Source organism: Elaeis guineensis, chromosome 12 (genome assembly GCF_000442705.2).
Source record: "Elaeis guineensis isolate ETL-2024a chromosome 12, EG11, whole genome shotgun sequence".
NCBI lineage: Eukaryota > Viridiplantae > Streptophyta > Magnoliopsida > Arecales > Arecaceae > Elaeis > Elaeis guineensis.
Window position 1 is genome coordinate 5326882 of NC_026004.2, and position 14485 is coordinate 5341366.

At 37.4% G+C, this 14485-nt stretch overlaps 2 protein-coding genes across 6 annotated transcripts; one reads left to right on the forward strand and one right to left on the reverse strand.

Moving 5' to 3' along the window:
• The first annotated feature begins 2280 nt into the window (after window positions 1-2280).
• Window positions 2281-7658, forward strand: LOC105054867 (uncharacterized). Its single transcript, XM_010936495.4, has 5 exons — window positions 2281-3631; window positions 4794-4852; window positions 6021-6149; window positions 6923-7058; window positions 7192-7658. The coding sequence occupies exons 1-5, from the start codon at window positions 2927-2929 to the stop codon at window positions 7510-7512; spliced, it is 1350 nt and encodes a 449-aa protein (XP_010934797.1). The 5' UTR covers window positions 2281-2926; the 3' UTR covers window positions 7513-7658.
• Window positions 7659-8318: 660 nt separating this feature from the next.
• On the reverse strand, window positions 8319-14253 carry LOC105054866 (beta-amylase 2, chloroplastic). 5 transcript variants are annotated; one of them, XM_073246482.1, is made up of 9 exons: window positions 13914-14253; window positions 13742-13840; window positions 13363-13566; window positions 12981-13175; window positions 12069-12236; window positions 11535-11795; window positions 10868-11086; window positions 9651-9870; window positions 8319-8714 (listed from the first exon to the last, which is right to left on the reverse strand). In XM_073246482.1, exons 1-9 carry the CDS (start codon window positions 14181-14183, stop codon window positions 8686-8688), a joined length of 1665 nt encoding a protein of 554 aa, XP_073102583.1. In that variant the 5' UTR covers window positions 14184-14253; the 3' UTR covers window positions 8319-8685. The 5 variants fall into 5 exon arrangements, with proteins under 5 accessions (XP_073102583.1, XP_073102584.1, XP_010934793.1 ...); XM_073246483.1 differs by having other exon boundaries at window positions 13742-13819; window positions 13914-14251; XM_010936491.4 differs by having other exon boundaries at window positions 12072-12236; window positions 13914-14251.
• Between the last annotated feature and the right edge of the window lie 232 nt (window positions 14254-14485).

The window sequence follows — 14485 nt, forward strand, 5'->3', positions numbered from 1 at the left end:
TCTCTCAGTAATTTCAGAACAAAACATGCTACGTCCTGGCCACAAATGTAAACATCAGATTGCTAGAACCATGCATGATTGGGACACTGCCAAAATTGTCTCGCATAAGTGAGCAAATCAAGCAGGTGAGTATTTTGATTTGCTTGAATCTGGATTGAAGGCCGAGTGCACTTTGCATGGTAGATCAAGACGATGATGTTTGATATCGTGGGAAAAATTATTAAGGTCCGGTGTGGCTATTACCAACCATAAATTTGCAAACTTGAAAAAGAAACAATAGTGGGTGCTAAATCAAGTCTCAAACTTTTAACTAAAGAAATAGCTTTTTCCATCAACTCATTGTTTAAATAGATCAATACATTGTTAATTTGCAAGTAAATTACCGTAGCCATCCAGGCCATCCGGCTGCTCAAGGTCAGCAAATTTTAAAGAGGATCGAAGAATATATCCATTTAAGGCCTTTGATAGCAAAATTATCAAAGTGAAGGCTAGTTTTGGTGGTCGAAAAGTTTTTGCTCAGAAATCCTTTGCAGTTTTGGAGAGGCATCACATGGGAGCTCGCAATCCCCAATCATTCATCTTCCACATTAGTATTCATCACAGCAAAATACAAAACCCACTAGCAATACCTTATTGTCAGAAAAAGAAAAAAGAATTTAAAAAAAAAAATAGATCTATTGAAGCCACTCCATCCTAACAAGAGAAGAAAAAAAAAAAACTCTAATTTTCGATGGGACATAGATCGACCCCAGCGCCGGCGAAGGCACACCCCACCCCCCACAAAAAAAGAAAAGAAAAGAAAAGGTCATGGTCTCTTAAAAAAAAAAGGAAGAAGCCCTAGGTAAAGATTCGTGTATATACATCGAGAGAGAGGAGAAGTCTCGAGAATCTGGGTAAAGATTCATCGAGCAATCCACCACCATTCATGCGATTGATTGATTTAGATCAACGGGTGATTTCCTATACAATTCGAGATACGAGAAATTTATGTCAACAAATCATGACCCTATGGGAAGGATCATGGGGTTAGGGAGCGACCATTCATTAAATCACGTAACACCGTAGCATTCAACAATTTTTTTCTAATTTTTTCATCTCAAGAAACAAATGCTTGGAGAGAATAGTAGGATATTTCCAACCGTAGGCCGGTAGGAAACCAAGGACGGTTTATGCATGTGCGGGTCACACCTTATCCCCTCTCAAACCATGTGAAGCACATTTCCAGGACCACTTCAACATGCGGACGAAGGCAACCCATCTGTGGTGAAGAATCAAGAGAGCACATTTTGGTGGTTATGAATGTGAAGACAGATATTTAATCAGATGCTAAAATTTTTATTTATAATTAGATAGATATGGATAAAAGAATGGTTCGGGATATGTATTATCTCACCTTTTGAGAAATTTATTGTCCATCATCTTCAACGGAGAAAAAATATACCATTTCACTATATTAGACTACGTAACGTAATTAAAAATAAAATAAATATTTAATATAATTTAATTTTTATATTAAATTTTTTTGATTAAAATATTTTTTTTAATTTTATTTTATTTTACTCATAGTTGACTAAGATACCATAAATAATAATAGAATATTATAGTAATTAATAATATATTATTGAAAATAACGTGAAATCATAATAATAATATAACATCTTATGATAGTCTATGACATCTTATGAATAATTATTATAAAGTAATATTACTCAAAATATTGTATGGGATGTTCATAGAAAATTATATAAGATATTAAAAAATTATAATAATTTTATTTTTTTATTTTATAATATTTTAAATGATATATATGATTTTTTGAGTTTTTATATAGTATTCTGGGTTAGTAATATAATTTTTAATAATTATTTATAAAATATAATAAAATATTATATTATTATTATAATATTATATTATTTTTTATAATATTTTGTTGATTATTAGGATGTTCCGTCATGATCAACGTGTTTCTCATCCGACGTGAGTAGAATAGGATAAAATAAGAAGATAGATATTTTGATAAAATAATAAAAAAAAAGGAGCTACATTAAATGATTATCATATTATTAATTGATTGTCCAATCAAACGAAGCGATGAACCCTTTAGAGTCGGAACGCGCAGGCCTTGCGTTTAGACCAACCAGAATGACCTTATTGATGGCCCGGAATAGCGAAACTACCCCCGTTCGAAAACTACTTCCCCAACCTCGGAGGCCTGGCAGGGTGCAAACTGACTGTTTCAACCTCTCTCTTCATGAAGCTTTTGACTTGTGATTGGATCCCTCAGCTCTCTTCTCTCTTCTCTCTTAATTTCTTTAAAAAAAATTTCTCAGTTTTTCTACCAACTCTGATTTATATTATTGTGGATTTCATTTCTGAAAATGGGAAATGGAAAAAGCCTTTTTATCATTCCGATCCTAATATGATTTCTTGATATTCAGTCAGCGGATTCTCTTCTTTACAGATGCTGGACTCTCAGAACTTTTCGTTGATCTCATATGTTGTTTCCGTCGAAAAATCCGATCTTTTCATCGAGAAAACCTCCCAAAGTTTTGAATCTTTCTTGCTCATCAGGATCTCTTGCATTCTAAACCACTACTCTCGTCAACTCAAACCCTTGTAGCTTCCAATCTCTTCATATAACCTCCCTTTCAAGAGTGCCCATGTTAGATCTCTCTGCAATTTCTCATTCAAAGAAATCTTCAATCCCTCGATTCGTATCGATATAAAATCTCCAACTCAATCAGTTCGGAGCACTTAGCCACTATAAATCATTCAAGACCCCATCTTTTTTTCCCTCCCTTAAAATCGGATTCAATTCATCCAAGGCCAAAAGGCCCCTCCAGAAACCACTGCTATCCACTAATTTTTATCAATCACTCCCTTGTTCCTGCTGCAATGCTGAGTTGCTAAGCTCCCTCTGCCACCCATGTCGATCATCTGCGGCGTCCCCCTCCTCGAGTGCGTCTACTGCCTGGCCTGCGCACGCTGGGCCTGGAAGCGATGCCTCCGCACCGCCGGCCACGACAGCGAGACCTGGGGCCTGGCTTCGGCCGACGAATTCGAGCCGGCGCCCCGCCTCTGCCGCTACATTCTTGCAGTCTACGAAGATGACCTTGAGCGCCCATTATACGCTCCGCCAGGAGGATATGGTATGAACCCTCATTGGGTCGTCCGCCGCAAGATGTACAAGGACACCCGCGGCCGCGTGCCGCCTTACTTGATCTACCTTGATCATGACCATGCGGATATAGTCCTCGCCATTAGAGGCCTCAACATGGCTCGGGAGAGTGATTATGCGGTGCTGTTGGATAACAGGCTGGGGAAGAGGAAATTTGATGGTGGATATGTTCATAATGGGCTCCTCAGGGCCGCTGGTTGGGTCTTGGATTCTGAATGTGATGTGTTGAAGGAATTGATGGAGAAGTATCCAAGTTATACTCTGACTTTTGCTGGGCATTCATTGGGGTCTGGTGTGGCAGCAATGCTGGCTATGGTGGTGGTGCAAAATAGAGACAAGTTGGGAAATGTGGAGAGAAAGAGGATCAGGTGTTATGCGATTGCACCGGCAAGGTGTATGTCGCTCAATTTGGCGGTGAGGTATGCGGATGTGATCAATTCAGTTGTGCTTCAGGCAAGATTTCTTCATCCCTCTATTTATGGTTTCATTTTGTTTTGTGTATATTTTAGTTGGAGAGCAAACTATAAGCTCCGAGATGTAGCTAGAGACTTGCTGTGATTAAAAAAAAAAAAAATAGGACTTTATGTGCAAAAAAGAAAAAAAAAAAAATCACTAAGTTTACTGTGTTTATTGACTGGTATACATCATGGTATTTGATTTCATGTTTGCATGTCCCAACTTGGTTCTCTCAAAACATATATCAGTCTAGACGCTGCCTTAAAAGTGAAATGACCCTGCATTATTCTTGTCATTTGGAAATTTTCATGTTAAACCATATTCCTTGCGCACTTCTTTCTGAGATTGAAGTCCCAAAATATTCATGCTTTTGAAGGTCATTCTTTATCTGGACAGACTACACGCTTCCTTTTCTTCTTTCGCCTTTTGATTCAAAATATTTTTGTAATGGCATCTTATGCATCCATCTGGTTTGGGTATCATGATGATGACTTTGTCATATTTGCTTGGATTTCATTTTCAACTCTGTATCTGTTAGGTGGAATTTTAACTGTATTTCATGTTATACCTAATGTCCATTTTTCTTTTATAGGAGTTGAAATTTGAAAGTATTCTCATGTTAAGGTTGGATATTGGTGAAATGAGAACATATGGTTGGATGTTTCACTAGTTTGGTATATCATTAGACATATTTTGGCTCTTGCATGGTTATCATAATGGTGAAAATTTTGATCGAAAGCATTGTTACCCTAGCTTGTGGTCAGACATCTTTGTTTAGTTGCTCTGGATTCCATGTCCAAGTTTGGCTTCTCCCAGGAAAATGTGATCGGCTGAGTTTAAGAGTTCAAGTAAATTCTTTATAGTATTTGAACTTTTATAAGGTCAGGCTAAGTGCCATTGTGCATCAAATAATTTCTTTCCCCTTTGTTGTTATTTTTCTCTTGCTTTGGTTACCAGTTATGTTGAATAATGTTGGAAATTAGTTTCATATCAATAATTGATCTAGTTGCTCACCACCCTCCTTAATTTTGCATTTCTAATTTCTTATTCATGATAAGCTGAGAAAGTTTCTATTTGCCTTGATTTTTATTTTAGCAAGAACAGTAAGGGTTATGCAATGACTTTTCTCTATTGCTGATAACAAATATCTGGATGTCAGGATGATTTCTTACCTCGAACAGCAACCCCTTTGGAAGACATTTTCAAATCACTCTTCTGGTAAAATAAACACCATGTCCTTTTGAAATGTCTTTTTAATTGCTGATTTTATGTGGAGCACATTTATTATCCAACTAAGAATATCGTACTTACAATCTGTTGAGAATAATCCTGTTTAGAAAATCTATCGATTAGGAGATATGTATCAATTATGAGAGATAAATTAGAAGGAGATAAATTAGGTAATAGAATATTTGATTGAGCTCATGATTTATATGGTTCATTGTATCTAGACATAATTTATATAGTTCATCGTATCTAGACCTTTATTGCTCTATATATAGAGCCTCTTATAACATGAATTATATATATATGAAAAGAGATACAATCATTACTTTCACATCATTAGAAATTAGGCACCAGACATATTCTATGTAACAAGGACATCTATTATTTTGTCTTTTGTTCTCAAATAGAAATGTTAATAATGCTATTGTTAGTCTGGCATTTCAAGTTTGTAAAGTTAATGTGTATTTCATTATCACACTTAAATCTTTGAGAAATCCTACTTTCATTATCATACCCAAATTAGATGAATTTAAACCATCGGTTCCATCAAAGAAAAGGGCCTACTTTCCTCTTTTGTCCATAAGAACAGAAACATGTGTGATTTCTTATTCTAAAGATTGGCACATGTCACTTGTCCGATTTTAAATTGAGTAACCTGCTTGAAAATTTAATTAAGGATGGGTTGGTATTAATAGCCGAAAACATGTAGGGCAGTTTTGATAGATGGGAGTGTTTCACAAATATTGATAAACTAGCACATGTCACATGTGTCCAATTTTAAATTGAGGAGCTCACTTGAAGATCTAATTAATGGATGAGTTGGTATTAATAGCTGCAAACTTGTAGGATGGCTTTGACGGAGTGTTTCATAAGCATTGAGGGTACATGGTGGTTAAAACAACCACTCACAAAGTGAAGTGTGACTGATGTATAAGGCATCACTGGCACTGCTGAAACAGCTGTAGTTATGTAGGAGAGTGGATGCACTTAGAGAATTAATTATTGACTGCTTGGCTGATCTTGATTACTTATTTAGCTTTCCTGAAAATGCTCTGTCACATAAAGCTGTTTTAGACTGTATGTTTTGTGTGTGATTTGTCTTTCAATTCATGATGTCAAATCTGTTTTAGAGATGTTGATATGTACTGTCTTTGGACAGTTTGCCATGCCTACTATGTGCAAGATGCATGAGAGACACGTGCATACTAGAAGAGGCCATGTTAAGAGATCCAAGGAGGCTCTATGCACCAGGTCGACTCTATCACATTGTTGAAAGAAGATTGTGCAGGTAAGGTTCTGAGACTCGCCCATCTGCTTGCCTTAAAATTGAGCTTGCAGACTTGCATCAGTATGAACAACAGAGAAAGATCCTTAAAGTTCTCTTGACAATTAGTGAACTTTCAACAAAGCACTAACCTTTTCCTACATTCTTTGCTTCATGGGTCATTCCTAAAATCCATTTCATACAGATCCTTTTTAATGGTTGAGCTCAAACAGTTATTTTCAAAACTTTCCATCATATAATACACAAGGTGACCATGACATTGAGGGATATAAGTCATCAAGTGCTTAACTGATCCATAAAATGTGTCAACCAGAATGTGGCTTGCTCGTTTTATTATATCTATATGCTTATTTCTATTTATTTTCTTTTCTAATCTCCTTCATGGCTTCTTCTCTTTGCATTTAGCCCCATCCAGTAGCAGATCTGTTTTCTCTGATGATAAATGGAAGATTCGATTCAATATGTATGATTCTCTTGTTCTGAATTATCAGAATGTCATCTTGAACATCGGCCATCAACTGATCCATGCTGTTTGTAAAGTGAACAGATTGATATTTTGTGCATGCTTCCTACAGGATAGCAACTTAACCATTTATACGCTACTAGTACTGTAGCTTCTCACTGCTCATTTATAATGCTCTTAAGAGGGACAAAGAGAAAGCATAATGATCAGTTTTTGTTGTTGTCTTCCATATATTAAAAAGGATGACACTCCACAGGCCTTAGCGTTTCAGCTTCTTGACAGAGAATTTTGTCATGTTGATGATCTGCAACAGGTGGGGAAGATATCCTCCAGTTGTTAGAACAGCAGTGCCAGTTGATGGAAGATTTGAGCACATTGTTCTTTCGTGCAATGCCACTTCTGATCATGCCATACTTTGGATTCAGCAAGAAGCCCAGAGGGCTTTAGACGTAAACTCTGACCTCATTCTTGGCTGTTCTGATCTTAGATTTTTTTTTTTTTTTTTTTTTAAGTTTATGTGGCATTTTTGACAATTTCTTATGAATCAATGAACAACCAAAAAATTTATGTTTGTTAATGCAGCTCATGCTAGATAAGGAAAAAATAATGGAGATCCCTCCTAAGCAAAGGATGGAGAGAAAAGAGACACTTAAACGAGAGCACAGTGAGGAGCACAAGGCAGCACTCCGGAGGGCTGTGACATTGTCCATTCCAGATGCATATTCGCCATCAGCTTATGGGACATTTGATGAGAAGTCTACAGGAGCATGGGAGGGCTCTACCACATCTTCATCAGACTCCAGGCAGAAGATGAGTTGGGATGAGCTGATCGAGCAAGTATTTGAAAAGAATGAGGCTGGGCATATGGAAGTTCGGAGGTCAACCATCACAGATGGATCTTAATGTCATCTTTTTGTTGTTCATTAACCTTGTCATTGCTTTTTCTGCCAATTGATTGTTGTTGTTGCTATGTGATTGGATCTATTACGGAAATGTAGTTTTTGTCAACAACATAATATCAGCATCCAATATTCATAAATCTCAAACTCTGTCCTAGACATACAAAGTGAAAGTTTGTGATTGTTGTTGTTATTATATTTCAGGAGAATTGTTGGAAGTCATATGATGTTTCTTTTTATCTTGACCTGTTTCCTTGTATCTTAGCTTTTTTCCCGTTGCTGCATGTTTACTTAATTCCTTCATATAGCCTCTTCTTTTCCCTGTCTAATGCATGCTTGGTGGCCTGTGCACGATTGTCATTGCAACTCTAACTTCTAGCAATCTTATCATGATATCAGACATGATGAGATGAAGCTTTCCAGCCTTGTAGTCTTTTAAGTAGGCATAACAGCATTAAATTACCAAGGACTATATTGGTTAAATCAAATTCATGTGTTGTAGCTTGATCTTCTTTTTTGGTCCCTGTCACTATAGCTGTTCGCATCCATTAGTCTTACATGAGCAGTATGGAATGGCCAAGTATAGCAAAAATTCTGTAATAGAGGGTTTTCAGACATGGTGTTATTTTCAGAAAGGGGTCCAAGTTTGATAAGATTACTGTTTATGTTCTAACAGGACAAATAGAATTGCAATTCAATTTAGTTTATTATGCGCCTGACCAACTTCAGGAAAAAAAAAGGTGGGGGGGAGGGGGGATTAGTCACCACCTTATACAGACAAGTTGATCAAGACAACATTCTCAGACCATCTTTAGATGCAAAGCAGGACCAGATAAATTTGACAATCTTTAGATTAACTGTGGCTGGAATACAAGGATCATCTCACTGATATGTTTATCACGGATTAAAAATGATGGTGACCTGATTAAGGGATGGTCCTTTCACAATTAGAGGAGCCAGATAATTTCCAACAAGGCAGACAACCTGATCCGTTTCCTCGAAGAACAAAAGGCAGCTACAAGTTGGCTAAATCTCAGATATGCTATCATTTTGATGATTTTCCTTTACAAATGGGGAAGAAGAAGCCCCCTCAAGGTTATCAGTGAAGAATAATTCTTTTCGCACATTCCTTTCGGGTTGAAGCTGTCATTGATAAATTAGGATTCCATCTTTTCATTTACAAATGAAGATCAAGAACTGCTTCACCTGCAAAAGAAATGTGACAAACGTTATCCAACAAATCTGCAGAAATTGACAATTTAGTAATTCTGAAAAAAGCCATTAACTCATTAATAGCTTTTACTACGGCAGATTTATAAAATATTTGTAAGTGTCCTCTAGATTCCATCTCTGCAACCAGATCTATCCAAGTCTCAATCATACAATTTGGTCTCTGGATCCAGCTAGTCCAATTTAGAAAACAGATAAAAGAAACAAAACGAACCATCAGTCTTATCTTAATGATGCACAAATATATAGAAACTTCCAACTGATATGAACGTGACTGGTGCTTTGTTGGACACCATTTGCTTCTTTTGGCAGTCATGGCTAATATGCTGGATGACATGACACCCAATGTAATCATTGCCTCTTACATGAAAAGAAAACATCAATGTTACAAAAGTGTGCATCAAACTGTATGTTCAATAACCATCATTCTCATTAAATATCTAATTACTGAAGGTGCATTTTAGCAGTACACCAAGCAGCTTGTGTTCATGTTTTACTATTAGGAACTATCAACCATGACCAAAAAAGTAGTGTTTCCTCAGATCACATAGTTACAGTGTCTTGTAAAAAAGCTCTGTTTGTCTAGTTTCTATCTGAAAAACTAATACCTGAACCTAGGATTCCTGGTAACAACACGAAGTGTCAAATGTGCTGTTGGCACTGACGTTTTCATGGTACCATTCCACATGGAGCACAGAAATATGTCATGTGGCGCTACATAGCAATTACAAGGTCTTTCTTTTCTCCTGTTCTCAGAGTGACCCATCATATGCACCCGCAAAATTTTGGTTATTGGAGTTCTACTTAATAATGCATATGGATAAGTTTTGTGATATAGTTTTCCTCAGAAATATAAACATGTGCTGATAAATTCTTAAGAGAAAAAAATGAAGAAAAGGCAATCATTTTTACCATGCATTCGCTTGACAAAGCGCTCAAACTCTAAAAAGTTGTCTCTCTCCAAAAGGACAGAGCTAAGCCTGAGGTAGGTGAATGCCGACAAATGTCTTCCATCTGGATCATTCAATGGTTTGGCATTTTCTAAAATCTTGTTGTAGCCATCTCTATCATAACAGGGAAGAGCATTTTCACTAGCCACGGGTATACAAACATCCCATGCAGCATTTAACACCTGAAAAATGGTAAGATATTCATTAGAAAATTTCCAGCCATGATCTAACAAACACTATGAAACATAGATGATATATACACATGCACAACAGAGTTTTGACAAAAAATTTTACCCTTAACTCTCCTATAAATAGACAAAGAATCCAATATCTTATTATGAAACATGATGAGATTTTAATGCAATGGAACCAAAGTCCATCAGACCCTCAATAAAAATGAGCTTATACATTTGGAACAACCAAGCCATCATTGTCATATAGTTAAAAATTACAAATATGCTAATCAATAGTTCTTTATTTAGCAAATACTGAAAGAAACAAGAACATGTTCGATATGAAGTTATCTCAATTAATTGACCAGGTTGGTCTTATGATACCAAAAGGCAATGTCCAACATCTAGATTCAGGAAGCCTAAAAGAACATAAGGCAAATGATATAACATCTTAATATGTACGTACATGCGAAAACATGGACATAAATGACAGCAGGACCAGGCACCTGCAGCTCTATAGTAATATTAGAGCCCTCAGAATAATGTAGGACTAGTTACTTTAAGCATAACCATCAAGAGTAGATATGCAAAGCTTATCTGGCATTGTTTGACAATAATGTAAAAGAGATGTCATGCCACCTCAATGAGTGTTCAGGTGTCTGAATAGTCTGATGCTTCAAAAAAGACCTAGTACTTCAAGTTGTTTGCCGAAGCACCACCCAGGAAATAGGTAATTAGAGAAAAAAGAGGCAAAAACCAACATTATGGCACATTCTGTACCAAGAGACCTTGTCTTGCTTGGTTATAGTAGATGCTATGTTGCAAGTGGTTAAACTGTTAAAGGCTCCTACTGGGTGATGTTTGATAAAGAAAATATAGCCAAGGGACAGATATTTATGTCAAAGAGCCAAACTGAAGCACAAACCATGTCTATGGCTAATTGTTACAAACATAGATATGTATAATGAAGGCAACCCATATATAATCAGTGAATTGCACTCAGCACCTGCCACACCAGCCCCTCTGGATCTGCCAGAGCCTCTGGGAAGTCCTCGTGCTGATCCAATGTTCGCAACTCAACACATGTAAAGTTCAACGCTGCATCATGCTTCTTTAACATTGCTGCAATTGGAGCATAGCCATCACGGTTGCATGGATTATAAAACCCAGCAGCCAATTCAGCAGCATGGCTAGCTGTTTTATACCACCAATGGATACCTGATATCTGTTCCAGCAATAAAGGAAACGTGCAACTAAGAAATGACGGATACAAGTTATTTGCCAAGTTGTAAACTTTAAACAATTGCAAATACGAAACCACAAAACTCCAACCATCTCAACATTGGGGTTGAGAAACAAAAAATATATTTAAGCTCCAAAAAATATAATAGATTTTTTTTAAAAAAAAATCAAAATCAGAAATCATCGGCTTCATTGGCAAAGTTGATTAATGGCTAGGAAAATGGTTCAAAATACTGAAGAAATTAAGAATTCAAAGTTGTGTTGCTTCATAATTATCAGAACTGGATACTAAGTTGTTACGGCGAACTCATTTAATTATCACAAAGAATTCGAACTAACATTGCTCACATTTTACATCCCCATTCACCTTGAAGACAGAAGTTCCAGCAAAATTTATGAGGTGGAGAATGAGTTAACTACACTAAACTGACCTTTGCAGCAATACTTATGCCTTCAAAGGCAAAATTGGCCAGAGATAGTACACGGTCAGCATGATCCACCAACACTCGAGAGCACCAGCCAAGAAAGAATCTACCATAATAGCTATCATAATCTCCTCCATCACGAAAGAATCCAGTTTCATGGGGCCTGGAATTATAAGAGCCTGCATTATCTGGCCCTCTTGCCCAAGAAGAATGCCCCCTTGCTTCTGCTGCCTTTCTCAAACTTTTTATCAAGTATTGATCGTAGCACTGAAAAAAGATATTGTTATTAATATAAAGCCCAACTAAGTTAAATTTGAGTACTGTATGATCACTTCACAGCAGAGAGAGAGAGAGAGAGAGTAAAGCAAAAGATAGAAAACAACTGAAGTATCTAATGAGAAAAATATTAGAGAAACAAAGGAATGGCACAGCCTAGAAAGTGGCACTAACCCATATGACTATGTCAAAGAGGCTACTTTCTAAATTACATAAGGTGCTTGTGCAAGCATTTCAAACCAAGGAAGGTGAAAATAACAGTGCCACCTGGAATTCTCCAATGCCAGGATACCTCCATCCATATTTTGCTGGATAAGATGGGTACCGCAGCTCTCCGCAAGGCCCTAACCCAACTTCAATTTCAGCAATGATACCGTCCTCAAAAAACTCATTAAATTCTACTCGAAAACTTCTCATGTAGTCAAAATAGACCTACAAGAAATTTATGAAAGTTACAAAAACAATGAGACTTGTCTCCAAATAACATAAATCCAAAAATATTTGGTTTATTATGAGATACAAATTAAGGATAAGTAATATATGAAGTGATCAAAATCCCAATAACAGATAAAAAGAAGATATGATTTTCGTTTGTACTGCAGTCTGCAGACCTATTTTTGCTGAAATAAACTTAGATTGAAGGTATATTGGTAGTGACCGGTAAGCCTACTTTGTTTTGGCAATTCCATATAGAATGTGAACCAAGTGGTAATGGCATTTACAAATTATGTTATCTGTTCAAGAAGTCCCTTTTCTTCACATTGCTTGAATGAACAGTAGAAGAATTCAAGTTAGACACTTTCCATCCTCAACTTTTTCTATAGCAAAATCCCTTCTTATTGGGAAGTTGAAAAATATAATTATCATTTTGCTTAATTTTAGTTAGGAAGGGAAAATACAAAGCTGACAACGGCCCAAAGAGCATAGTATTTTTTTCATAAACAGTGCACAAATAGGAAGAACTTAGTATTTTTCACAAATAGAGTACAAATAGGAGGAGATTTTCCTCTACTTTCAAGAGTTTAGCAAACAAATAACAATAGAAAACACTCTGGAAAATGATAGCCTGCTAACTTTTGCAACACTCTTAGATTAAAATAGTCATTAGAATTTTATATTACCAATTAAGCTAAACAACATATATAAGCACATCTATGAAATATGATAAACCAGCACCTCAACTGCTGTTCGGCCTCGTAAGACTCTTTCCTTGTCAATTCCCCAGGAAAGGCAGTCTTGGTTGCGCCTTCCTTCCCTATCCGTGAAGTAAATGTCAGGATTGCTTCTGCCAATCTCTGTCACCCAATGAGGCAGAGGAATATATACATCATCACCAACGTTACCTCCACATTCATGAAATGACATGACCACCTCAAATTTTGCAAATAAAAATGATATCACCATTAGATCTAAACAGAACTTTTTATAAAGAGAAAAGGTAAGATTAGATGACAAATACCAACTATTTTACATGTCATTTTATTGGTATGTCACATTTCGAACTTAATAACAGAATTAAATTCATCAACCAACTGTGCATCGTGTTGGAAAAACTCACCTGCAGCTTAAGCTTGAGTTCCCGCACCATCTGAAAAAGCTGCTTATAACCATTCCAATTGTACTCCTGCGGCGCATGAGCTTCCACTATTCCCCACCAGCAATCAATCATAACACCATCAACATTCACAGACTTCAATATCTTAAGCTGCTTCATTAGACCCTCGGGATCGACCACCTCACCCTCCATATTGATGACACCAAGCTACCATGCCATCAAAGACACCAACTAAAAACTCGATTCACAGCCAAAATTCTAAGCTATAATATATATATATATATGTATATGTATGTATCTATATATATATATATATATCCAAATTCTAAATTTAAGTCGCATAAATTTCCAAAAAGAGAAAGTTGCAAAGCGAGCAACTTACTGGGAGCATTACATAGACTGGAACATAAGGAGTGCCGGCAAAATTGCGCTCCGGAATCTTTGGAGGGCCATCCATCACCTGGCGAAACCGAAATCCAATCTATGAATCTAGGGATAAAACATAATTGATTGATAATAATGTTAGAAAGGAGTAGTGCATGGAAATGAGCCACCTGCTCGTCGTATCCAGAGTCCGAGCAGCCGCCGGCGATGGGGGAATTTTCGGCGGTCGGGTTGCCTTTTCTGTCCCCTCCACCTGCCATTATGGCCGTGCGGCGCCGGCCGTTAGCAGAAAAAGTGTTGAGGCGGGCCGAGCGGTAGACCCTGGCTCGGTGCGGGCCGGCGGGGGAGACTCGCCGGAGGGGCGGCGGGGCCTGAGCTGGAGCCATGGAGGCCGGCGTCGCCGGAGGGGCGGCCCCGGAGAAGGGGCCCATTTGCAGCATCCCAGTATTTTCTTTCTTTTTTTTTTTTTTTTGCCCCCCGAGAGCTCGAATCACGGAATAATAGACCGCAGTTCCAAGTTGCGGGAAAAAGTAAAAGTGGTCTCTTGTAACGTTCGGACTCCACGATAGTTACCAAAAGGACGTACTCCACGCGAACCCCACCCGTCCAACCGTTTAGGTATCCAATCCGCATCGAGCTGCTAGTTTTGCGGGCTATGTGATACTGAATCGATTAGTTGATGGTCACGTGATGCCTGTGAAAGTTTTAACAATGGAGGATAGCTTTCTCCTCCGCTGGAACA

Bases quoted from the DNA above. Each gene is read 5' to 3' on its own strand.
- LOC105054867 (XM_010936495.4), top strand. From the start codon at position 2,927: ATGTCGATCATCTGCGGCGTCCCCCTCCTCGAGTGCGTCTACTGCCTG. The intron at 3,632-4,793 runs GCAAGATTTCTT...TCTGGATGTCAG, and splicing joins TCAATTCAGTTGTGCTTCAG to GATGATTTCTTACCTCGAAC. The intron at 7,059-7,191 runs GTAAACTCTGAC...TTGTTAATGCAG, and splicing joins AAGCCCAGAGGGCTTTAGAC to CTCATGCTAGATAAGGAAAA.
- LOC105054866 (XM_073246482.1), bottom strand. From the start codon at position 14,183: ATGCTGCAAATGGGCCCCTTCTCCGGGGCCGCCCCTCCGGCGACGCCG. The intron at 13,841-13,913 runs GTGGCTCATTTC...CTAGATTCATAG, and splicing joins ACTCTGGATACGACGAGCAG to ATTGGATTTCGGTTTCGCCA. The intron at 11,796-12,068 runs GCACTGTTATTT...ATCTTTTTTCAG, and splicing joins GCATTGGAGAATTCCAGGTG to TGCTACGATCAATACTTGAT.